The 26,729-nt window shown below is 36.7% G+C and overlaps 2 protein-coding genes and 1 long non-coding RNA gene across 14 annotated transcripts; all 3 read right to left on the reverse strand.

The window, feature by feature from the left end:
* LOC110011767 lies at nt 1–3,411 on the reverse strand. 2 transcript variants are annotated; one of them, XR_002286849.1, is made up of 3 exons: nt 3,244–3,411; nt 2,771–3,057; nt 1–819 (listed from the first exon to the last, which is right to left on the reverse strand). It is a non-coding gene; the product is annotated as an uncharacterized LOC110011767 (long non-coding RNA). The 2 variants fall into 2 exon arrangements; XR_002286848.1 differs by having other exon boundaries at nt 2,771–3,411.
* On the reverse strand, nt 6,339–15,603 carry LOC105157181. 9 transcript variants are annotated; one of them, XR_847426.2, is made up of 7 exons: nt 15,462–15,603; nt 14,980–15,346; nt 13,158–13,529; nt 8,639–13,012; nt 7,851–7,954; nt 7,558–7,636; nt 6,339–6,985 (listed from the first exon to the last, which is right to left on the reverse strand). XR_847426.2 is itself a non-coding variant. In XM_011073511.2 (5 exons), the coding sequence occupies exons 2-4, from the start codon at nt 15,091–15,093 to the stop codon at nt 8,672–8,674; spliced, it is 4,827 nt and encodes a 1,608-aa protein (XP_011071813.1). In that variant the 5' UTR covers nt 15,094–15,346; nt 15,462–15,603; the 3' UTR covers nt 6,339–6,985; nt 8,639–8,671. The 9 variants fall into 9 exon arrangements, 3 of the variants coding, with proteins under 3 accessions (XP_011071813.1, XP_011071811.1, XP_020548625.1); XR_847424.2 differs by having other exon boundaries at nt 8,630–13,012; XR_847428.2 differs by lacking the exon at nt 7,851–7,954.
* LOC105157182 (rac-like GTP-binding protein ARAC10) lies at nt 20,366–24,264 on the reverse strand. Of its 3 annotated transcripts, none has more exons than XR_002286717.1 (8): nt 23,930–24,264; nt 23,381–23,468; nt 23,122–23,231; nt 22,959–23,022; nt 21,583–21,647; nt 21,440–21,505; nt 20,943–21,104; nt 20,366–20,666 (listed from the first exon to the last, which is right to left on the reverse strand). XR_002286717.1 is itself a non-coding variant. In XM_011073513.2 (8 exons), exons 1-8 carry the CDS (start codon nt 24,032–24,034, stop codon nt 20,627–20,629), a joined length of 633 nt encoding a protein of 210 aa, XP_011071815.1. In that variant the 5' UTR covers nt 24,035–24,264; the 3' UTR covers nt 20,366–20,626. The 3 variants fall into 3 exon arrangements, 2 of the variants coding, with proteins under 2 accessions (XP_011071815.1, XP_011071817.1); XM_011073513.2 differs by having other exon boundaries at nt 20,943–21,037; XM_011073515.2 differs by lacking the exon at nt 20,366–20,666 and having other exon boundaries at nt 20,995–21,123.

Genomic DNA, 26,729 nt, shown 5'->3' on the forward strand with positions numbered 1-26,729 from the left:
GTTGAGTATTTGCCCTTCAGCGGAAGCACGAGAAATCCTAACTCAACTATTACAAATTTATGGATTTTGAATCCTTAAATAATACAACTAGATTTACAACAAATAAATTACTTACAGAAGTGTTAAATAATGAAAGAATGCAGTAGATAAATATATAGGCTCAGGGAGCCAAAGATCCGGAGGGGTCAAATACACGGCTACGAGAAGGCTAGTAACCCGACACTCACGGTTGCTCTATTTCTCATCAAGAGAAACACCACAAGTTCACTCAAAACCAGCCACAAAGAGGATTAAACCAACCACTACGGATTTTCACGAAGAAAACTCACGAACTCAAGGTATTTTTGTGCTATTGTGTTTAGATAATTATCGACAAAAAAAGGGGAATATTTATGCTAATGAAGAAGACGATGTAAGGGGAAGAATGGCGGTGGAGGATATTCCCAACACCCTAGAGAAGGCTCCATTGAAGAACTAGAGGATGAGGGGAAGACTAAGAGGTGAGTGAAGAAGGAGAGAGGGGACGATCGGCTGTTGTAAAAAAAAGAGGAGAGAAATTAGTGAGTAATATTTTAGGGTTAGGTTTTGGGGGTTAAAAGCTAACCGGGTCGGGTTATGGGCATGGGTTAATGGGTTATGGGTTGAGTAAGTGAGTTGGGCTCGGTGGAAGAAATAGAACCATCCAGTAAGTGTCTTTCGGCCTCCGTCAATTGGTCATGGGCTAAAATTATTTCACATTCTCTATCTTGGATCAGGACCCAATTGAGAATCTGACCCAAAGCCGGATCTTTGGCGTTCATCATATCCGAGAACTTTTACCTACGAAAGAGATGTTAGTAACATGATATCACAAGATATAGCACATAGCTCATTTTGTAATTAGCACTAAGCACTTTTAACAATCTACAATAATTAACACTAAGTTAATTTATAAGTAAAAAAAAAAACCAAGCTACAGCATATTGTCACCGAGGCACATTCAAAGACTCAACAAGCCACCAAGGCTACATCAAATAAAGATTTAGGCTCTTTCAGCCTCTTAGGCTAATCCATGCAGCTGCATAAGATAAAACTGTCACTAAGATATATAAAGACTCAACTAGCCACTTAGGCACACACATATGGTCACTAAGGCACAATCACACAACCACATAGGCAAAATTAAATATCCACATAGGCTCATTTTTAAGGACATTTAGCCACTTAGGCTAATCACACAAAGGCTTACTTTATTCACGAAGGAACATTGCACTTAACAAAAAAATTACACAAAGTGATCATAAGACGAAGAATTATAGATTGATACAAAATCAATAAACACTTAATTCTTCTTCTTCAAGCACTAAGTTTGTTTCTTCTTTATTTTTATTATTGTTAAACCTTTTTTGTCTTTTATAATTTTTTATGAAGTGGCCCTTTTTGCCATAATTGTAGCATCTCCTATCTTTATTTCTTTCTTCCTTAGCTTCTTCTTCGTTATCACTAGGCTCAGAATTTCTGTATTTTGTTTTTTCTGTAACAAAATTTACCTCATTTTGTTCCATATACGGTTTATTAGTCTTTAGATCAATTTCTTTACTCTTTAAACCGTTGATAACGGTTTCAAGACTAATATTATCTCAATTGTATTTAATAGCAGCTTTAACATCGCTATAATTATCAAGGATTGCATTTAACAAAACAATGGCAGAATAATCATCAGTATTTTTATCACCTGTTAATTTAATATCTTGAATCAATTTTGTGAAATCATCTATATTTTTGGACGAATCCAACTTATAACGAAAAGCTTTTCAAGTAAAAATAATTTACTTGGCAAGGATGTTTTCGTATATAATTTCTCTAATTTTTTCCACAAATCTTTTGTCGAAACTTGTTTTCCAACTTTTCTTAAAACAGTGTCAGATAAATTCAAAATAATGGAAGAATATGTATACTCGTCAATTTCTAATTTCTTTTCTTCATAAATATTTTCAGAGTATTTTCCTGCCATATTTTAAAACAATTTATTAATAATTTTAGAAACTTTATTTTAAAGATTTTTACTGTTAAAAAAAAATCTTCAGAAAAAACCGCTAAAAAATCGAAAACAGTTTTTACAAAAAAGTGATAGCTTCAATTTTTTTTTTTTTTAAATTTTGGTTTCTTCAAAAACAGTTTCCAAAAGTTTGAAAATTTTTGACAAGAAAATACAAACAAAATTCAACACAATTGCACACAAGAAATTCAAAGGCAGTAAATGGGTTTAAGCCAAAAAATTCAACCAAGCAAAAATGCTTATTCACAATAACAACAACAATACTCAGTATACAAAAAATAAATTATTCACAACAAATTCCCGAGAAAAATTACAGAATTTCCGGACTTCAAAAAAATCGAGGCCTTCCAGCCTAATTCTCGACTAGATACCTGGAGACCTCAAGGGTCCGGCCAGGTGGGAGAATAGGGGAATTAAACCGCGGTTAAGAGTAATAACAATAATAAAATTTCAACAAGATAATAGCACAAAGCAGAGAATAATTTCCAACAACTATAGAGGATATTTTTCAAAAATTTTGCACAAAAAGCAGCCAGAAATAGCAGCAAATTTCAACAGAAAACGTGGCAGAATTTTCAGATAATTATCGCCTAAAAATCGATAATAATAGCAGTCAAAAAATATCGGCAAAAGACAGATATCATCGGTAAGCAAGAAATCACCCAAAAATAGTCAATAGATCAACAGTAATATTTTGCGAAAAAAGTAAAGAAGGAGTTTAGAGAAGATTACCACCATTGAGGCGAAGAATCAGAGACGAGGCTTTGATACCACATTTGGGTCGGGCACAGGTGTTCCATGACTGGTACAAAGCCCATACCTTATGACATTCCAGCTTGTGAAAGGGTTTCGGGGCTTTGCTGTGCTCCCTGAGCCTCTTGCTGGACTTGATTTGGAATGGTCCTATCCAGTTGGGGCTTCGACTCGAATCTTCTCGGCTTAGGTTGAGGCCCTATGGAACCCGAAGACCCGTTATGAGTGGCTTGGAATACCTTCCACTCCTCAGGAGATCGACATTTCTATTCAAATGGAAAAATAATTTAAAAAAAAAAAGAATTTGAATTTTTTATTGCAATTTAATATTTCATCATTACAAGAAATAGAATATTTAATTATAATTAATTATCATTTATATAATTTTTGTATCAAAAGAACCCAAAAGTTAAATTTCGATCAACCCTGGATCACTCTAATTTCATCAAAACCTTGATTTTTCCTTCTGGCTCCTATTCTCCCATCAAAAACTTACAAAGATTGAAACAGTATGATCGAATCATTCAACACTATCAATCAAATATACATCCGCACATGCGCGAAAAAGAACTCCCGTCTATTTAGTTGCATACACAGAGAGGATTAGAAAGATAAAGGGGGGGGGGGGGGGGGAGAGAGAGGGAATGAGTGGTAGAGAGAAAGTGGTGAATCACTGTTGGTGTAGATAGAAAAAAAAAAGGAAAAGAAGAACGTCGTCGTGACTCATGAAAAGACCACTTGGAGGGGGGGCAGATGGGGCAAAGAACGAGCATCATCAACAATCTCATACCCAAAGGCAGGGAAAAGCAACATAATGCGATCGTAGTGAAAAGTGTAGCAAGTTGACCGCATGGATTGGGGAATTTTCTACTCTAGGGACTTGTTCTTGTCAGCAATAGATAAGGTTTGGGCCTCCTCCAAGGGCGATTTTGGAATTACGACCACGATTCAAGAAAACATGAGACCCACTGTGGGGTTGGGGGTGGGCATGCGACAGGGCATTAAGGCTATTCCCCAAAATCCGAGGTGAAGTAGGTCATATAATTTTCTGCACATGAATTGCTTGAAAAAAGGGTGGCAGAAGATGTCGTTGTTTGTTTCATTTACTAGGCATCAAGGCATGATGTGGGGAGGCATCAAGTGGGCTGGCGGGCAGGGTGCATATGTTTCAAAACAGAAATAAAGAGGTATGTGGGCTACATTAGACTAAAGATATGTAGTTAGTGTAACAACTTCTTCAAGTCCTCTTGGCATTATTTTATTTCATTGCATTAACCTATATTTATGCTATCAACATTTGTTTTCTATCTGCATTGCTTTTTTCTTTTTTGAGCAAAAAACTTTATTACAATATGTCAATTATAAAAAAAATGACCATCATGAAACAATTTTCGTTGAATCAAACATTGTTAACCGGCAACTCAATTTTTACTAGTTAATTGCTATTAGTCCATACTAGCATTGGCATAGAAACTAAATATTTGACCATTAAATCACAATACTGGAGGTAGATATACCTATTATGAGATTAAAACGATAAAACAAAGATGACCAGAATCACTTGAATGTACAGTTGCCATTGCAACAACAACTGAACCCTTGAAGATTTCTCCTTCAATGCTTTTATCATACGTTATAGAGATATATGGAACTTTGCTAGGCAATTTCTATTATAGCGCATAAAAAATCAATACTCTTAAACTAAATGGAGGGTCTTTGGAATCCATTCCACATGGATAATGCGCATAAGTATATATAGTGCATAAAAAAAGACTAACTAAACATACAATATCATATTGTTGCTGGTGAATCTAAACTCGGAGAAACATGCACATCAATATTCAGTATCCAGGCGCGCCAAGTTTCATGCTTTCCGACAGTTAAAGTATGTATAGATGGTTAAGGATCTTTGTCCTCCCAGTACGGTTGAAACAACATACACAGAATGAAGCATCATAAGGTTTGATGTGCATCAGAGACTGGACATATAAATCTACTCGAGAACCATCCACGGCTTGAAGAGTATATCAACAAGGTGATGGTTTTGGATTTGCTCCAAAACTTGGAAAACCATACACTAGAAAGTAAGACGAAAAGCAGTTGAATGTTTAACTCCCATAAGAACATTCCCCAGTGGATATCCAAGAACTCAAGCGTGTCTGGTAATGCTTTAGAGCATACAGGCTTGCTTATAAATGTCACATTGAAATATATCCCTCCTTTTAAGTACGTCGGATGTCATTTCAGTGCATAAATCAATAGGCAAAAAAATGTGAATATCCTATTATTAAGTTATATTAAAAGCCATGTAGCTTTAACATTTGTGGCAACTATTTTAACTAGTAGAATATCACAGCGATATTATGCATTCCTCACACAAAACAATATTGTCAAGCTCTTACTATCTACAATAATACAAAATCAAACTCTTAACTTCTATGCAGTGTGGTTGTTGAATGTTGGAACTGGAGCAGCATCCTATTGAGCATAGATATCTTAATTTCAAGATTAGGTCGAATTTGACAAAATATGTTGTTTCTTATTTTGAATTATAGGTAACGATGACGTAACCGCAACATTAGACAAGATTTGAAGTTGATATCTTGTTTTCCGCCCTGCAGCTTGCTGACGTCCAAAGGGTAAAGGAATCAGTTTCTGACCTTTAAATTCTAGTTTGTAATAAAAATTATTTTAATTAATATATGAAGAAAATAACACATTAGTTATATAAATCACCCCTCCCTCATATGGTTTCTCAAACTCGACTCCCCGCGTGCATTATAACGGAAGATGAATTACGTGCTCCCACATATTCTACTATTTTGTTGCTGTTGATATCGCTCAACTGGTTGGTTCTCATCAGACAGCAAGTATAGCACATCAAATCCTTGCAAGAATCATGTCGATACACATCCAACTAGACTTGATGCATCTCAATCATGAGTGAGCTCGAGCTCAGCCAGCAAGTGTAGCTAGACATGATGCGCCTCAATCATGAGCAAAACGCTACAACATCGGGTTGTATGAAGAGAACTTCGGCTATAGCAGATAACATATCACTTGTGCTGACTAAAAGGAAAAATTACAATTATTCTCAGGAAGTTGCTCAAATCTTACATATAGAAAGATGCAGGTGACGCTGATGTCGCTAGAAACCAATTATTAAGGTCCCAAAAAATCACACCTTGCGCACTCTATGGTCTATCGTGCATCGGTGTCAACCAATGGAAGACATTTAATTACCACAATCATACACAAAAAAGTCAGTGAAGATTACAAAGATAAACGTTCACTGTTATGGCACCGAACACCTAGCAGAATTGATGACTTATAAATTCTCTACATCTTGCTCTTTTCAGCAACACCAAATTGCTCAAGGACTGGTTAAATGGTACAATGATGGAATTTAATAACCTTATGCTGGCAGATATCAAGATGCTTGAGAAGCAGTCGATTTGCTTTTCTTTGTTGCAAAGGTCAGATAAAAATATACAACAGCATGGGGAGGATCTTTGTAATACATTTCAAGAATGAGAGGGGGAAAGACTTGACCAAGGACATAGGTTCGTCTCCATAATGCAGGGGAAACACAAAAGTATAGTCTGCACATAAAAAGGCCTAAAAACAATTATATCATCATTGCTATGTGAATCTGATCTTGAGCTGTGGATTTAACATTAGGCAATGAACCTGCAAAGGTAGTAAGACAGTCAAGACCAACTAAAACTTACAAGAGAGGCCATAACAACTAAAACATGTGAGATGAAAAGCCTTAGTATCAAAACTCGGTAGAAATCTACTTATAAATATGTTTGCGAGAAATAAGGAAATTATAAAGAGCAAAGGATGATGAACAGCAGGTTCAAATTCAGAAGGGCTTCTATAAATTCAAGATCCAGCCTCCTCAGAATGGTTAGCCAGAAAATGTTGCAGAAACTGTTATGCACATCCATCTTCAGTATCCAGGTGCCAGATGTTCGAGCTTTCCGGCAGTTAAAATATATACAGGTGGATAAGGATCTCTGTCCTCCCAGTACAGTTTGTAAAGCATACACATTGAATGCTTCAGCATATAGTTTGATGCCCAAAAGAGATGAGCATCGGGAACCGGACATGTAAAAATCTACTTGATAAACCACCCATGGATTGAGGGAGTATCCCAGCAGGATGATGATCCAGTAATTGCTCCAAAAACTAAGAAATGCAAAATATAAAAGTTAGGTCCATATTAACAAGGCAATTTTAACGAGAAAATACAAACTGATACAGAAAAGTAGTTTTCAGCAATATCACAATTAAGCTGAAGTAGACACCAAAATTAAGATTGACATATTGGACTACACAACAGGGAGAAGCCGGATTTTCAACTGAGTTCACCCTTGTTCTACATACCAATGTACAATAATCTAAACCAAACACCGAAAATCAAATATTAACACGGTTGGACAGACAACATGGAGGAGACGCATTTTTCACTGCTTCCACTCTTGTTCTATAAACCCTTATACAGCAAGCAGATACTCCGGTCATATCGCACGTCATTCAATTACCCAAAATTATGATCGAGTAGCTTTTGCCCATCAGATATTTTAATTCCTAATTATCACGCCAATTCAGCCTAGATACTTTAAATCAAGGGAATTCTTACTATATTTTAACTCCTAATCATCATAACAATTCAGCCTAGAAACTTTAAATCAAGGGACTTCTTACTGTCATTGCCTATAACAATTATTCTGTTTCAGGCAAGTAAGAGAAGACCTTACCATCTTCTAGGCAGGTGTGAATCTATACACAATTCTTGCCATATGTAGTCTCCTAATGTTGGATGCCTTATCCCTTTCACTAAGATTGACATGAATATAAAGAAAAGCAACAAATCAGTGACAAGCAAGTTTATAAACAAGATTTTTGTATGACAAAGATTATTCTGTTTTCTGCACTGCAGAGTGCATTTTTCATAAACAAGTAGTTTTACATATTGATAGGCCTTACTGAAGATTGCACAGCAATAAGAACAAAACATTATGAAATAAGTCAAAAGCAGTTAACTGTTCACCTTCAACAACGACGATCAACTGTGATATTTGAGAACGAGAAGGTCCCATTGTGCATTAAGTAGAATTGCTAACAAATGTCAAGTATAGGTGAATTTTTCCTTTCCTGAGTAAATTGCATGTTATTCAGTGCATAATTTAACAGGCTGCAAAATGAACGTGCTACTTGAGGGTTTAAACGAAAGCATCTGGAGCTGATGTTGCAGGAGTATGTTTGGCATCAATCAGAACAGTGGCATATCATAGTGCTTTAGTGAATTATATTATAAATTCCTCACTAAGGATGGAGGCACAATAATGTCAAACATGCATATCCAAGTCCGACCTAGAACTACAAATCCTATACAGGTTCACACTCGGTGGGATTGTCTGACTGGGAACATAGAAGATTTCCCTGAAATTTTGACAAAGCTATTGTTAACTGTAGCACTTCAAAGTCTATCTCTAACTATTATCCAGCGAGTATTTCCAGAGAATCAAGAAGAATCACAAAATGTTCTAGTGCCTGCAACCCTCAAAATGAAAGATGCCCAAACTACTGTGCTAGTATCAGTTCAAAACAACACATTCCTTAAATAAGTCTGAGAGACTCTGAGCATATAGCATAGCATTTCAAGTCTTTATTGACTAACCAATCATTTTCTTGGAAAATCATCATCAAAATCAATTAGGAATTTTCATTTTTCAAGCTGATCACCTTTCATCCAGAAAACAGAAGACTTATAAAAGTGTAATATTACCAAACGTCATAGTAAACATTACTTGGGGGAAAAGAACTTACAGGACTTACAAGAATGCTGCAGTATGGAGCCGTCTACAGTTCCTACTGCCATGAAGACTGCTTATATCTGAAGCTTTCATTATCCCACCCTCCATCTGGCTCCTTCCTCTTCAAAATACTACCTGACATTGAGTACATCCTAGCTTGGTCCTCTGTTAGAGCTTGTGAACTGGCAACTGAATGTTGACTTGACGGTGGAGGCAACATATCCTCCCTGACTTCGCTTTCAATGGCTCCAGGGCCTGCGTTGAGGTCTAGACCCTGTCTACCCCACTTTCTGTTATTCTCCAACCCACCATTACTGCTGCTGTCCGGAAGACTAACCATATAAGGTCTCTGAAATTGGGATGAGATTGCACCAACTGAGCCCAACAACTGAGAATTCACAGGAGGAGCAAACAGCTTTGCTCCTGAAGAGGAATCAGCATATGACGTTGCTCCAACAGGAAAAGTGGCAGATGGAAGAGGAAAACTAGGCCCAAATGGAAACACAGGGAACTGGAAAGGACTAGATGGGAATGAAACTGCAGGAGATGATGACAAGACTGATCCTCTGTAAACATCAGGATTGAATTGAGCTATACCAGCAGGGCCAAATGTTCTCTGTGCTGCTCCAGGTGGAATAACTGGAAAGGGCTGGTCAGCACGATCCGGGATTATTGTTGGAATTGCCAAAGTTGAGTTAGTATACCCAGGGGGAAACCAAGATGTGAAACTCCCAAGCCCAGGATTACTCATTCTAGGGCTAACAGAAGGCAGCTGAGATGGTATATGAACCCTGACTTGTTGATTGATCGATAAATGCTCCATACTAGCATCATCAACCCCAGGCCCATCATTGAGATCAAAATCCCTCTGAACATCAGTAGTAGGTAGACCACTTAACGGTTTCACATGCACCCTGGAACCCTCTCCAATACGGTTGCTGCTGCTGGAGCATTGGCCAACCTCAGATGCTTCATCGACTCTATTCAAATCCAGATCCAGTCCTCCGGAGCTAAGAACTGGGATAGACCCTGAGTTTTCTTTCAGCAATGTGGAGAATTTATTTACGGAATCACTTGCCATACCAAGGGCCAATGCAGAGTCTCGAGAAGCAATTTCCTCAAGAACTCTTTCATCTGGCACATTCAAATCTATGTCCAACAGAGTGCGACCATTTTTGCTGGTAGAAGCATCACATGACAAACTTGTGGAAGGCAACGCCATTTCAATAACTTTTCTGGGTTCAGCTGGCCGAAATGCGCTAGTTGCAGCAGACCCCTTCCACCCGAGTTCCACTTTACTTCTCAATAAGTCCGCTGGAGGAACAAAGGGACCTTTGGCAGCAGCAGCCACCGTAATGGAACCAGGATGGCAACTAGGGATGGGATCTACAGAAAATGGGAGAGTGTTAATCATCGGACCACTGGTTGAATCAGTAGCTATTAAACTGACAGGCTCGCCATATTTCCCATCATCAAAGATGAGACCTTCATTTAAGTCAAACTTTATTTTTGAATCTTGAACAGATGCTGGTGCAGCAGAAGAAGCCTCTCCAACAGTGGAAGCAGACTCCGCTTCATCCACTTCAACTCCAGCAGTCTTCGATCCTCTCAACTCATGATTCTTCTGAGCTTCATGGACCACAGGCACAGGAAATCCTCCCTCAGCGAGTGAACAATCAGCAGTCTCTTTCTTATCAATGTTGACCTCCATATCACGACGCTTGAGGTCATTACTACTAAGAAACGAATCAGCAACACTATTACCTTCTGTAGCTGTGTTTCTGTCAACTGGCCAACCAAAGTTCTCTCTTTCAGCATTAGTCATGGGAGTCTTTGAATCCATTTCTCTAACTTTGACTTCATTGCTAGTTTCAGACACTAGGCTCTGGACAGGTGCAGTTTGCTGCAGCTTTTCATTACTAGCTTTCTCTGCAGTAGTAAAGTTCTGCTGAGAGTTAGTTCCCATCTCCAATCCTTCATTTACATCATGCTTGCAGTCCTCAACACACGATTTATTTAACAATGCAACTTTACCAATTAAGTTCACGTTGTCTGTATCTAAAAGATCTTTACCAGCCTTGTCCTCAGTGTCAGCAGCATTAGTTTCATCACCCTTACAATTTAGTATACTATCAGCATTAACATCATTTGACGGGGCCTTTTCCTCCTGAATTCCTTTATTTCCCTCACCACCACTTATCTTGTCATTGGTGTCTGCATCTTGATTTGACGTCTCTGTAGTGGAGAACACAGGGTCGATGGTGCTTCTCAAGAATGAACTGACAGAGTCAAGAGGTTTATTGCGCTCTTTAACAGGTAGATCTGCAGAAGTATGGGCTGGACCACGAATTACATCAACAGAACACATAAGTGATGCTTGTTTAGGCAAATTTGAACTGTCTTCAGACCCTGAACTACTATCTAAAGCAGCTTGTTTCTTGTCGTCACTTTCAGCATCATTCACAAACTGACTTTGACATCCTTGAACCTGATCTTCAGGTGAAGACTTTGATTTTGCACTAAAGGAGACTTCCTGGACTGCAGGGGTGCTTCTTTCTGTTGAATCAGTTGGTGAAACCAATTCAGATCGGGACATTTCCCCAGTTGCCACACTAGCAAGTAAGTTCATTCCAATATCATCCTCAAGGGACAATGAAGAATGTGCTTCAGAATATTTAGCGCAGCTCTCAATTAAAGCATTCATGGGGCTGAAAGAAGCTTCATGCAACTTTGTTGACTTCACATCATTCTTCTTCGGGCCTTCAATTAATAATCTCCTGGAGTCCACAATTGACGTACTTTTCTCATCATCAGGAACACCTGCAGGTGATGCGGCACCATCACGAGATGCATCCTTTCTGTCATTGCTTTGACAAGAATCCAAATTGATGTCAGATCGAGATGCATCACTTTTCTCCTTTGGAATCGTGTCAAGCTGCTCGACTTTGTCAGAAAGACCGGGAGAAGAAGTTTGGCTGCTCATAATAGAAGGGTCATCAAGACCACTGACACCTCGTGTGGGACTTCGCACCAGGTTTGGTATCTTAACAACAAGCTTATGATTGCAAGCTTCACTGGTGGGTCCATCAAGGACTCTTTCACTTGTTAAAGCAGACTGCGATAACTTATCTGAAGCAGTACTTCTGTGCACTAAAGAACTTCTGCTTGAACTGTTTTCTTTCTGACCTGCATTTACCACTGGAAAACCACTGCCTTTTCGGTTACGAGAACTACTACTTGATATCTTACCAGCAATGGCTGAAACTGTAGGGGAACTCCTCCCCTCCTCCTTAACAGAGATTGACTGACTGTAACTATGAGACTGGTTAGAACTACTGCTCCTATCCTCCCTAGTTATAGGGGCATCAGGACTGCCACCAACAGAAATTCCTGGTTGGCTTTCCTTGCCAGATGTATGTGGTGATGCAGGCTTCACTGGCCCAGGAGATGAAGATGCAGATTTTGTGATATTTTCCCCATGCGAGGACTTTATTGAAATAGTTTTAGATGCGGACTGCTGGGTAATTGAGCTTTTCATGGCAACATCAGACCCATTTGGAGTTTTCACAGCATGGGATGCCTCGGTAAGGCGTGATTTTGAAGACCACACAGATGTGCCTTGGGTTGAACCAGACTTTGCATCAATACTAATCATTTCTGCTTCAACACCTTTCTTCCATGTGTCAACTAAACTCCGTGCCTTCCTTTGAATTTCCATGTTTTTATTTGAACGTAGATGATTCACAGATCTGCCAATATTGCACATTTGAAGGGCATGAAGATTCACTGGAAGTTTATCCAGTGCACGAAGTAAAACCAAAAGAAATTCCTCAACAGATTTATCACAATCCTTTGAACTATTACCACTGCCAACTTTTCCTTTATGGATGTCCTGGAGCCACTCATCCAATACAGGTAAACCCCTGAGCTGAACAAATCGCTGAAGGCACTCAACCTTCTCAGTGGCAGCTATTACACCAGCAAGCATCAAACGACTAGTCAAATCCATTTTTCTCTCCGCTCTATCAGATTGCATTAATTGGATGAGCTTCTCAACACCTTCCAAATCCACGACTCCTCCTTTTTCAGTTATTCTTGCAATATCAGATTTCAAACTACTTTCAGCTTTGTACTGAGCAGAATCACCATCTTCTGTCCTTGAAGAACGATCCCGTTTGACAGGATCAGCTGTATGATCTCCTGTTTCCCTCTTTTTTCCCTTAACTTGGGAAGGAAAGGAAGTCCCACTATTTTGAACATGATCAGGCCCAGGTTTCAATTGGGAGACTGAATTCGGGCCATTAACTTGTTTTGGAGAACGACCACCAGGCTGCAACATACCATGCATTTCTGATCTTGTTTTGTATAAGAGCTGGTCTACTTCTTCCTGTAGCTCCTGGGAAATCATTTAGTGTAAATGAGAACCCTGAAAAAGATTATGACCAACAAAAATAATGCTCACCCACTTACTCCCACCCTTGCCAATCAAGTAAAAACAAAAAATTATAAACTGAGAAAAAAAATTGCAAATGATAACTAACATTAATGTAATCTTGATCTGTTAGCCACCATAAACACTTGTTCTCAATGTCATAGACGCGCCGGCAAACAGAAGAGGACTGTGGGAAGGGAAGTTCTGCACCTCTAGGAAGAAATGCAACTTTACACGGATGAAGTACTGAGGCAGCAGGTATCTCGTCCTTGTGAAATGAATAAAAGATTTCGTTCGGAGCACTGTCCAGCAGAGAGCCTTTTCCAAGCTTTAGCTCAGCCGGTCGATAAAGCCAATTGACTCCTAAATGCAAGTTATTGTCTTTCCTTGAAGTCAACCAGCGAATTAAACCAATGAAAGGAGGAGAATCCTGAGGAGGTTTGAAAAGTGCACAATCACCAACACTGATTTTGCGGCCATCCTGCAAGAAGATTACAAACTTGATTGTCCTCGGCATTAGAGAATAAAGATTTAAGTTTTCAGTTATAAAACACCTGAGGTTGACAAGTTACTAACATTACTGAAAAAGGCATCTGAGGTTTCTCTGGTTTTCATATTTCAGTATATTGTTTTTCACTTAGCTAAGTCACAAAGTAACATTTTTCTTCAAGCATTTTCCTAAAGTATCCGAACCATAACAGGTTATATGGATAAGGTTCCGTAAATAATTATCAATTGAGATTATTGGTAATAAACTGCATTTCCCGAAATAAGATTAGTATCAAACACAAGTATGATATGGATATGATAACATGGTTGGCGTATTATATTTTATACATTCATGCAAACAAAAACAATCATTTACAGCACTCTAGACAAGCAAACTTATCCCTGGTACAAACTGAAAAAGGCCCAAACATCTAGTTCATAAAACAATGAATGACTATCATTAAAGAAAATACTATGAATTACTGGTCATATAACACAAAGCCCACATAAGGACCATGCGATTTAGTTGCATGATTGTCATCGAGATCTCTTAAGACCCTTGCTTTTCTAAAACATTGGTTGTGGTGAAGTTGTAGGGAACTTTGAGGATGGGAGTCTTATATATTATTTTTTCAGAAACTCTCTAAGTATAGAGGTCGACTCTATAGTTAAGGAACTGAGCTCAGCTGGTTCCATCCTCAAGTGTGCAGGTAATGATTTTAATGCTAAGCGGTAATGATGCCATTCAGCTGGATTTATGTTGCCTTAGTTGTCTGGGTCTGCAATTTTGGCCAGGGTAGGGCAGGGTGGGCAAATGAGACACTGATAAAGGAAAGTGCAGAAAGACCAACGTGGCAAAGGACCCAAAAGGGGACTAACAAGTCATTGGAATATTGCAAAAGACTAGTAAACATGCCTGTGCACAGAGGAATTCATAGTGAAACACATATGAAGCAGAGGAAGTGAGGAACACTTGAAATTTAACTGCATAGAATTAAAATTTACAGTAGGTCTGGTCACAAAACCCATCAAAGTCTCAAATCATTTAAGACAAACAAAAATGATGAATTTGGGAAGACACTTCACATGATTGGGTAGAATCTACATACATCATCAACACTAGAACACTTATTGATGCCAAATAACAAATCAACATGGCAAATAAATCAAGCCTTCCGAAGAACTTCACAGGCATTATTATGAACAATCATAAAATACATACATATAATAGATATTTAATATAATAACTCCCAATGAATTAAAGTCTCCACGTGGTATATGCAACATTTTACAAACAGCGGATACATGACAACCACAAGTTATCAATGAAATCAACTAGTTCAGCGGATTTTAATGTATTTATTCAAAAACAACACGAAAAAATAAAAAAATCCGAGAGACATAGATAGAGGAAAAAGGGGGAGAAGACAAAAAATACCCACCTTAAAGAACGAATTTGAATCCGCAGCAATTACAGTTGGGTGCATATGCCAACTGCTACTGCTTTGTGAACTTCTACAACTGCCCTCACCTTCCGTCTGAACCCTCCCATGCATAATAAAAACCCCTCCTTTGCATTTTTCCCAATTTGTAAACAACTAAAAACCCTAGCTTCAACCATCAATCCCGGGAATTTTCACCGTTTCCGCTTCTCACATACCCAAAAACCCTAATAACCACCAATTCAACCTCTTCCCATAAACCCTAGAAATCCCCAATCACCAACTCGAAAAACCCTGGATCATTCAAAATTACTGATTACAAACAGCTTCAATCACCGAAATTCTCAAGCGCCTTCAATCCTGCGATCTGCACAACACAAATTACTTACTCACATAACCTTCCGATCCAATCGAACATGTAATATGGACATAAAACTGCTAAATGAATGAATTGACGTTTAGACACGAATTCAATTGCATACATAAAGGAGCAATTCTGCGGGATTTGCTGAATCTACAGAGAGATTGAAGGCAGGCCTAAGGGATTTGATGAATCTGCAGACAGATAAAAGAGGGAAATTTTTCAGAAATGAGCAGATGGCGAGAGGAAACACCGCAGTTTTTATTTTCTCAATGGGAACACGGAACTTTGGTATAATTATATTTGCGCCCCGCTTTTTTCGTAAAATCTCGTTATCACCCCTGCAGTTACAATCATCATAAAGAAATTACTTGACTTTTATTTTCTTTTTTAGATTTTCTTGAATAAAAGTAATTATTAACCTCTATTTATTGGAATTGAATTTTATATTTTAAATTATATTACGTATTTTCATCTAATTATTTTATCAGCAACAATACAATATATACCTTATTTTACGAATTTTTCATTTTGAAAGACTTAATCGTACAAAACTGAATTAAAAATATATTTATAATCAAAAAAATTTTATTTTTTAGAAAATAAATAAATAAACTAAATAATGACACAGTAATGTTTATTGCATCCCGTGTGTACGTGTGCTAGTGCTTGTAGTGAAGTATAGTACATATTGCCCGTGTTCGACACATCTAATTCTTAAAATTAGGTGAAATTTTATAATTTTATTGACGTTGATTATTACATCTATACAATTATTTGAGCATCCAACATTTTCTTGTAAATGTTGGTATTACTATTACGATCAAGATAGTTGAATTTATTACGCAAATTTATCGAAAAATAATAGAATATAATCGGATGATTATTTTAAAAATTGAAATATCAAGAATCCTACCGAATTTATTAAAGTATGGAGGATAAGCTTTATCAAAGTCCATATCTTCTCCCACAACTTCAAAAAGAGGATGTCACCAAAAAAAATTTTAAAAAACTATATAAAGTCATATATAAATTCACTTATAAACATATTTATTTTGATTATAAAAGTAAAACCTTGATTGTTTAGATAAAATAAAATAATATAACTTATGAAATGTGTAGAATAGTTATTTTGTTTTTAAAAATTTAATAAAACCTCTTTAATGAAGTCGTAATAGACGATATTTTTAAATAAAGTTCTTTTTCTGAAAATATATTACTAAACAATTTTCAATGTTTTATAAGATCTTATAATCATATTTTTAGAGAAAAAAGAAAATTTGAAGATTTAAAAACTCATCACCGGAAAACAATCTTGGGCTCATTTTACCCCCAATTTCCATATTGAAAAAGCCCAAAAATTTGAGTTTGAATGAACCCTAGATTAGTCCAATTTCATCGACACCCTGATTTTTTCTTCTTGATAGGATTCTGATTCTTCAATTCGAGACAGTATGATCGAATCGTTCAAAACTGCCAATCAAACATACATCCACACATGCGCGAACAAATACTCTCATATGCTTTGCTGCATACAAAGAAAGGATTGGGAAGATTTGGGGAGAGGGAGAGAGAGGGAATGAGTGGTAGAGAGAAAGTGGTGAATCACTGTTGGTGTAGATAGAAAAAAAAAAGGAAAAGAAGAACGTCGTCGTGACTCATGAAAAGACCACTTGGAGGGGGCGAAGAGACTGAGCATCATCAGTAATCTCAACCCTCGAGGCGCGGAAAAGCAGCAAAATGCGACCGCAGTGAAAAGTGCAGCGAATTGACCGCTTGGATTGGAGAATTTTCTACTCTAGGGACTTGTTCTTGTCAACAATGGATAAGGTTTGGCCCTTCTCAAGGGCAGTTTTGGAATTACGACCACGATACAAGAAAACATAGGACTCATCGAGGGTGAGGGGTGGGCGTGAGGCAGGGCATTAAGGTTGTCCCCCCAATATGAGGTGAAGTAGGTCATATGGTTTTTTGCACATGAATTGCTTGAGAAGAGGTTAGCAGAAGATGTTGTTGTTTGTTTCATTTAGTAGGCATCAAGTTATCATTTGATATGGAGAGAGAGGGGGGGAGGAGTTAAGGTGGCTGGCGGGCAGGTGCATATGTTTCAGAACAGAAATAAAAAGGTATGTGAGCTACATTGGACTAAAGATATTAGTTAATGTAACAACTTCTTCAAGTACTCTTTATAATCCCCTATGGTACAACGTTTACATCGATCTATATTTATACTATCAATATTTGTTTTCTATCTGCCAGGAAAATTGTTTTTTTCCCCTTTCTAAGCAAAAAACTTTATTACAATATGCCAATTATAAAACCTTGACCATCATGAAATAACTTTCATTGAATTAAATACTTTAACCGGCAACTCAATTTCTACTACTCAATTGCTACTAGTCTATAGTAGCATTAACACAGGGATGACAAGCTCAATTATGTTTAAAGGCATGACATTTAGGTGCAGAACTAAACATTTTAACATTAATCCACAATACGAGTGGTAGATATACCTATCATAAGATTGAAACAATAAAATAGAGATGATAATAATCATTTGGATACACAGTTGCCATTGCAACAACAACTGAACCCTTGAAGATTTCTCCTCAAAATGATGTTTCTTTATACATTATAGAGAGATATGGAAAAAAATTGTTTTCGCTAGGCAATTTCTGTTGGAATCGATGACTAAAAAGCCAATTGAGATTGGCAGTTTTGAAAACATTAATCTTTATTTAAGTAATATTGTCCCGACGAATATGGTACATATGTTAATAACCCATCACCATACAAACTTCCTCAATTGCCAGAGTGCTTCCCTTTGTTGAATCAGTTGGTGAAACCAATTTAGATCTAGACATTCTCCAATTGCCACACAACAAGTGAGTTCATTCCAAAGTCATCCTCGAGGGACAATGAAGAATGTGCTTTAGAATATTTAGCACAGCTCTCAATTAAAGCATTCTTGGGGCTGAAGGAAGTTTCATGCAACTTTTTGGATTTCAGGCAAACATGGGGACGGATCCTCTATCGAGGCTAGGGAGGTTCCTGCAACAACCTGCAAAGGTTGATTGTTGCCGGGTGCCTCCACGACATTCTGCTTGTTAGTGGGATTGTTGGGATTTTTCATAGTAACTCACGCCTTTAACTCAAATTTCCCACAGGCTACACCAATTGATGTGTGCGATTTTAGCATGAGTCCAAAGTCCTTGGATCTGATGCTGGGTTTGGCCTAATGGAGTGAAAGAACTTGAGAAAAAAGGACCTGCAAAATAACATGTTAGCACTCTAATGCTTAAATTAGTCTCGGATTTAAGAATAAATAAACGTTGAGATAAATTGTAACGAGAAATTGAAATAGAAATAAGAAACTCGTAAGCAAAATATAGCAAAAGCACGAATTGAATAGTGGCAGAGAAGTGTCAAGAGAGTTTCCAGATTGTTTGAATGGAAGTCTGTTGAAGAGTGCCATCCATATTTATAGAGGATGAGTCCCTCTCTTCATGAACTCCAGGAAGAGCTACGTGTCCGAGAAGGAGGTGGGAATTTGGGGATAAGATATGACCATATCCTCTCCTTAACTTGAAAGGCACGAATAAGGACTCCCTCGTCACTAAGACTCTTGTTCTGCAAGGAGTCCTCCTAGGCTGAGGAATCCAGCTTCTTGAGGACACCTCTCTTTACCTGGGTTGGCCTTGGGAGGGTGCAACACTCCTTCAACCTGGGTCTCCTTCTTGGACCAAACTTGGCTTGATAGATTTCTCTCTTGAATAGGCTCGGGTGTGGCGGGCTCCCCTCTTGAGCTGAGCCTAGCGGACTCCCCTTTTGGGCCGAACCTATTGTAGTAGGCTCCCTTCTTAGGCTAAGCCTGACGCTTTTAGACGGGTTGTTTCCATCATGGGCTGATGGGTCTAATTTGGGCTTAGAATCTCTTTTTGGGCCAACCGCTTTTGGGCCATACCCATCAATATTTATTTATAAAATATATTAACTAAATTTTTAATTAACAAAGCACAATGCAAAATTTAATATACTATATTAACTTTTAAAGTTTAAATATTTATATGAATATAAATAAAAATCAATTATAACAAATATGTTATTAAAAAATTTAAATTATTATTTAATTTAAATATATTTTAATAAATTATATTTATTTATAAAATATATCAAGTAAATATCAAATACTAAAAAAATATATATAGGCGACGTTGGTGGCTGCTCACAGCCGCCGCCTTATAATATTTATATTATGTATAACTATATATATAGATATATAAATGTACATATATATAAATATATGTGTGTGTAATAAAAAAATATATATTTAAAATAATTTATATGGCCTTCTAATTGTTTATCCTCATCTATTAAGAATGTGTGGACTTTTATTTACTGATATATCATCAAAACGAATTAAATAACGATATTCAACATTAATTGTGAAAAGCGATTTAAGGGTATTTTGGAGATTATTCAGGCTATAAGAAAGGATGAGCAAAACTAAATATTATGGTATGAAATCTTTAACAAGGATCAAATGTATAAGTTTGATTTGAACCGTTAGGACCATATCCAATGGTAATTGCAAATGATCAAACAATTCTATGTAAAGAGAAGACATTGGGAGTACAATCAGGACAGGACATATTGACCAAACTACCCAAGCCCAAAAACATAACATGATCTACATATGTAACCTTTGTGCTAGCCTCTTGGTCCATGAATTATGTGCCCATTGTTCTTTTGGTTCAGTTATCAATCAGATAACGAAGTACACTCGATGTGTGTATATAATAGGAACGACGATTTGTAAAATTATGAGCAAAGGATAATGGAGAAGTGGGATATTTTACGAATTCCACATTTGGCTGGCGGGCTAAATTCGTATGAGTAATTTGTAAGGACATTTTAGTAATTCGGCATTGTCTTTAGGATTCAGTTATAAATTACCAGAGGAGGCGCACTCTATGTGTGCGCAAAGCAGGGGCGAAGATCTATAAGATAGATATCCCGCTATCGAATATCTTTGGTGGAATTCTACCAATCACATTGTAAACTGTTTCCTTGCATCGTACAAGACAAGCAAATGTAGAAATAAAGTGAATACTATAGCCAAGAATTGTTCCTCCATCCCTATTCCAGTTAACAGACATGTTTTTCCAACAGTAAAGCATGATCCGAGGTTATTCAGTTGGGGAACATGTGATCAACCTTAAAAATATAACAAGCACAATTGTGTCAGCAAATTGAACAAGATCAAGACCTTCTTAATGATGGATTTCACTCCAGACAGGCGGTTCTTCTTCCGCAGAAGATTTTCCTGCAATAATCGCAGCCCGTGAGATGGTCAGTCAAATGAATATTTGTCAACGTCCAACTATTAAAACCGGTCTAAGTTCCAAAGTTCGACTCTGTAATCTCAGAAAACAATACTTGACTATCGGAAAATACTACCTAAGATGTCGAGATCATAATGCATTGTTTGAAGTAAACGGAATCAGACAAGTTTCGAAATCTAGGATTGAGTTTCGAGTGTTTGACTATATTGTTCAGCTTACAAGCTATTTTCAGAAAGCATAAGAGTAGATTTACTGACACAAAACATCCTCGACGTGCCCTTTTCTCCTCCCTTTGCTTTTGTGGTGGCTTGATGACTACCCTGATCGCAGCGTCAAAAACGGCTTTCACGTTCTGCATATCTCATTAAAGGGGCAGAAATCATTGCATCATCATCAGACAGATCCAGCTTGAAAGCTGTCTGTTATTCGATAGCTCAACTTCATTACAACCAAAAAAGTGAAGTTACACTATAATAAGTGTGAAAGCATCAAGTTGCTCAAATTAACTCATGCTTGGCTCAACTAATTCAGGCTCAAGTTGTTTAATGATCGAACAAAGCTCACAAACAAGTATGACCATGCGTTGTTCGGCTCAACTCAATTCATTTGTCCGAAATGCATTTCTTAACAAACTCGTCTTGTGGGATGATATCTCGTTACTATCAAACAAGTTTCCTTTGAAGGTGAACCCTTTTTCATGCATTTCAATGGCATGGAACTCAAGAAAAGCAACAAAATAAATGCTTGTATATACCTGTTGGGTTTTGGAACTGCATTCGATGTAGTAAGACGCACCAATGTGTTTGCGGAGCTCCTCCCCCTGATTATGGGATGCCCATCATTTTATTTCAAGATGTAAGAAACAAAGAGTGAGCAGCAGATGATAAGGACTCACACCTGAGCTGTAGTAACAGGAACTAGTCCAGGATGATCAGCCAAGTAGCGTTTATCCTCGCGAAGATCTATTGATCATACAGAAAGAATCACTAGTTCAGATTATATCACAGACCCACAGAGAGAGAGGAGAAAGAAACTCCAAATTCCATGGAGAAAAATTAGTGAAATCACCATTTGATTATTATTCTGTAGATATTGATGAACTTTTTCCACTCTTACGTAGTAGTATATAAGTTTATGCTGTGCAGAGAAACAGTGGAAAGGCCGTTCATCTTTTTTAAGAATTATGATGATTGACGAGTTCCTTGAAACAGGTACTATGGTGAGATGATTCCAGTGTAAAGCTGGAAATATTTCAGACATGCTTCGTCTCAGGGCCATTACGGCCATGTGGAAATCTCTGGTTTTATGCCCTATTTCTGTTATAGCATTGGACAGTGCAACATAAGTAGCTTCTTGATTGGGACGCTATACTATCTTGTTCCGAATTCCTAGTATCAGCCTGCATTTTGGAATTAATCTGTATATACTGGACAGAGGAACCTCCTAAACAGATGTATAAAATCATAGACCATTCCTTGGCAAGTGAAACGAGTGCAGTGTGTATGGACGTTGTCATGGATCATGCTCATGGAGACTTAGGGCCTAATCAATGCCATTTATGGCATGAAAATATTGCTTGTGTCATCCTTGAGTTCACCTATTCATTCAACTGGATGTGAATTGTTGAACAATGTACCACGATAATCTACGACTTCAGGACCGAGAGTACAGAAATTCGAGCATTCATTGGAAAGTATAGTAATTTGGAAAATCAGTAGGCGATATACACTCGTCTCCTCCAAGTGGATGTTTCGTATGTCTGAAAATAAGGAATTTAATGCATATTGCATCCAATGTATCCAATCTCAAACAGAAAAAATAGAAACCTTGGAAGTCAGTGGTACCACTTGCTTACAATACTCTACGGTGCCAAAACTACTCTCGTTGTGGTTTAAATAATTCGTGTATTTTCTCCGTATAACTAATTACTACGGCAGAATCCAACAGAACATCATGATGGAAAATTCGGATGAGGAACGATCCAAGGAAGATCCAGAGAAATATTACTAGAGCACCTCATGATTTGGTAAAGAGTAGAGGTTACATGTTTTACCTACTAAGAGACCTCAGAGCATCTATCTGAAATCTGTTTATTTTTCACAGAAGGAACACCGTTTCGCATCCACACTTGAAATCAATCGTATTTAGTAATGCAATAACGGAAACAGTCAGAAAAAGTTAAAGTGGCATGCAAAGAATGGCGATCGAGTTTCCTCATGCTATCAGAGAATGACAAAAAATTTTCAGTGGAACAGGCAACCATTTTGAGGTACCTAGTTTGGTGCCGACTAGCACAACGGGAATCCCAGGAGCAAAGTGCTGAAGTTCAGGGATCCACTGCCAAACATAGACCATCAAGAGTCATAACAACTATTTTTATAAAAAGATCAATGCCAACAGAAAACATAGCACTGCTTTCAAGTAGACAATGTTCACCTTTTTAACTATGTTTTCGTAGCTTGCACGACTGACTAATGAAAATGCCAAGACGAACACATCCGCTCCTCTGTAGCTCAAGGGCCTTAATCTATTGTAATCTTCCTGACCTATTATTATATCAGAAACCAAAATCCATATGCTTAGTTCAACACTTGAAAAAGATTCTCTCTTTTCCTTTTCTTGACAGTAAATAAGACAGTTTCATGCTTTATAGCAAGATAGTGAAAATGCATTTTGATTTGAAGCAGAAGCATACCAGCTGTGTCCCAAAGGCCTAAGTTGACTGTAGTTCCTTCAACCACCACATTTGCACTGAAGTTATCAAAAACTGTTGGTATATAGTCCTAATTTCCCAAAAAACAAAAAAAAAAGTATTAACAAATGTCTAAAAGTTAAGGATATAATTCCAAAAAAAAACATGCAAATTAGTGATCTCAACTAGCAAGAGCAAATAAACCCAAATCACAAAGTTCAAGAAAGATACCAAATGTATAATTCCAGAAGCATATGAAAGAAGACACCTCTTTTATCCACCCACCCCCCGTCCCCACCCTACCCACCCACCCCTTCAAAAAGGCAGGGTTAAACAGAGAAAAGCTGCAAGTCCAGAAGCCTAATCAGACAATTACATAATAGGAAAACATGAACTGCATGATTAGACTGCATTCCCTTCACCACACATCTGCACGATTATCTAAAAGGACCAAAGTCATAAACCAAATGGATATTTTCAGGAAAAAAACAAGAACACACTGACTTATTCCCCTCAGGTGAAAACAAGAAACCAAAAGAGCAGACTACTAACAGTAGGAAACTTGTTGCTTGTATAGCATATGAGCATACAAGTCTTGCCAACAGCCCCATCACCCACAGTCACACACTTGATGAATCTTGAAGCACTTGCAGCCATTGTAGCATCACAACACACACAGAACACACACTATCAAAGAAAAAATAAAAAACCCCTCAAATGAAAAGAAAACAATGAATTAGTACAAAAAAGAGAATCAAACAGTAAAAAGATTAAATCTTTCTTGGGCCTTTGGTGGTTGGAATGGTTGGGAAGACAGGTTTCTTGATGGGCTTTTATCAGAGAGAGAGAGAGAGAGAGAGTCAGAGCCTAAGCAAAGGTCACATGATTCTTACTCACAATAACTCTTTTCTATAGCAGAGTTGTTGAAATTCGTACTTTGGGTATTGAATTTCAGCTCTGGCACATAAAGATAAGTTTTATCAGAGAGAGAGAGAGAGAGAGAGTCAGAGCCTAAGCAAAGGTCACATGATTCTTACTCACAATAACTCTTTTCTATAGCAGAGTTGTTGAAATTCGTACTTTGGGTATTGAATTTCAGCTCTGGCACATAAAGATAAGTTTTTTCCTTTTTCTGTTTTTTCCTTGATAGTTTATCAATATCAAGATCAAAGAATACATTACAAAGAAAGGAAGTAGATACATATCATATTATATAAACACACACACACATATATATATATATCAATTTGTAGTTTGGTTCTCTTGTTTGAGACAGTAAGAGACAATGACAGAGACAGCCAGCATTTAATATTCCCAGAAATAAAAGGGTCTGTTTGTAAATTTAATTAATTTCGTGGGAGTTAATGAGAGTTTTGTTCTCTCAGAAGTCTGAACTACCTCCACTTGGATCCGTATCCTTGATCCGGGCAGCCTGGATTTGATAGATACTTTTCATTCTTGATTTAATTCTTATTATTCCTTGGTAAAAATTATTCTGCGGAGAATAATTCATTCACACTAAAATTGTTCTTATTTTCATAGTACAAAGACTATGAAATGCTTCGTGACAACAAGACCTTGTTTCTTGCATTGTTATTATGGAGGTTTGGATTTCTTATTGTGTTTTCTATCACATTTAATGTATACGAAGATTATATTTGTGTTTTTCCTCTAAGTTGATTTTACAACTTTTCTTTATTTAGGACAGGTCATGAGAAAAAAGAACAATTTAGACATTAAATGCTTATTGAATGATTGATGCAACTAGGGCTCACCTACATATGTTTTAAGATATTTTTACCCATTGAAAAAATAAATTTTGATCTGATATATTTTAATTAGATTAAATGCAATTTACTCCCTTATGTTAATGAAAATGAGTAATTTACCTCATGTGGAAAATTAAATAGTAGTTTACCCCTGTGTTATCAGAATTAGAGCAATTTACACCCTTGAAGCGTTTCGTAAATCACACACGCTCTTTTTTAATTTTTTTAATTTATAATTTAAAATAATATTTATATCCTTATTTAATAACCGTTGGAGATAAATCAGCGGTATAGATTTTATGTATTCAAATCAATGGTTTAAATTTAAATTAATAAAATTAAAATTATATATTATATATAAATTAAATTTGAATTTATATTTATACTTTTATAATAAAAACTAGGGTGAATACTATATTTTATCCCTTGAGTTTTCCTTTCAAATCACTTTAGTCCTGCAAGTTCATTTATTGACTTTAGCATCCTTAAACTTTACTTTTTGTCTCAGTTTGGTCCCTATAACTATTTTTCGGCAAAAATTGTGGTTGGATTTTGGTATTGGAGGGTAAAATGGTCAATAAATTTGATTTTATCACTTTAGTCCCTTAAATTTATAAAATTATCAAATTAATCCTTTCTTACATGAAAAAAATAACTTTTTTAAATACTATATTAAATGTTTGGTTTTTGAACAAATAGTTGGTGAAATATGCTTTTTTTAACTTGATTTTTTGGTGGATTTCATATATATATAATTCATTTTAGGAGGTTTGTAAATATATAGTCACATTTTTATAGAAAAAGATCTATAAAAACCTTTAAAATGAATTTTATATATATTTGAAATCTACCAAATAATCTAATTAAAAGTACATTCCACCAACTTTTTCTTCAAAATCGTAGTTGTTAATATTTAATAACATCATTAAGATTTAATTTTACTAGACATAGATTAAAAAATCGACTTAAATTTTTTTACTATATTTTTAGATTAGATAAGTTTTATAAAATTTATTTATAATTTTGCTTTTTTTTTGTCACTTTTGAGAGTACAAAAAAAAGACTATTTTATTTTAAGTTAAGCAATATATTAATATTATGTTCATAAGAGTTCAAAATTTTTATTTTTTATACATGATAATCACATCATATTCACCATATAAAAATATAAAAAAATGGCTTTCTTTAAAAAAAAAAATGACTAGTTTGATAATTTTATAAATTTAAGGGACTAAAGTGGTAAAATCAAACTTAAATTAACCACTGCACCCTCCAAAAAGTCAACTCCAGCCACATTTCACCGAAAAATGGTTAGAGGGACCAAATTGAGATAAAAATTAAAGTTTATGGATGCTAAAGTCAAGAAATAAACTTGAAAGACTATAGTGATTTTAAACAAAAACTTAAGGAACCAAATATAATATTTACCCTCAAAACTATTTATATACATAGCTATATATATATATATATACATAGAGAGAGAGAGAGAGACCGGGGGCAAAGGGGGATCTGGGCCTTGGAAAGGGTGGCGATGGGGGAGGAAGAAGGGGGAAGGGGGCTGATTTGGCGATGGGGGGGGGAAC

This window comes from Sesamum indicum, linkage group LG3 (assembly GCF_000512975.1).
Source record: "Sesamum indicum cultivar Zhongzhi No. 13 linkage group LG3, S_indicum_v1.0, whole genome shotgun sequence".
NCBI classification, from domain to species: Eukaryota; Viridiplantae; Streptophyta; class Magnoliopsida; order Lamiales; family Pedaliaceae; genus Sesamum; species Sesamum indicum.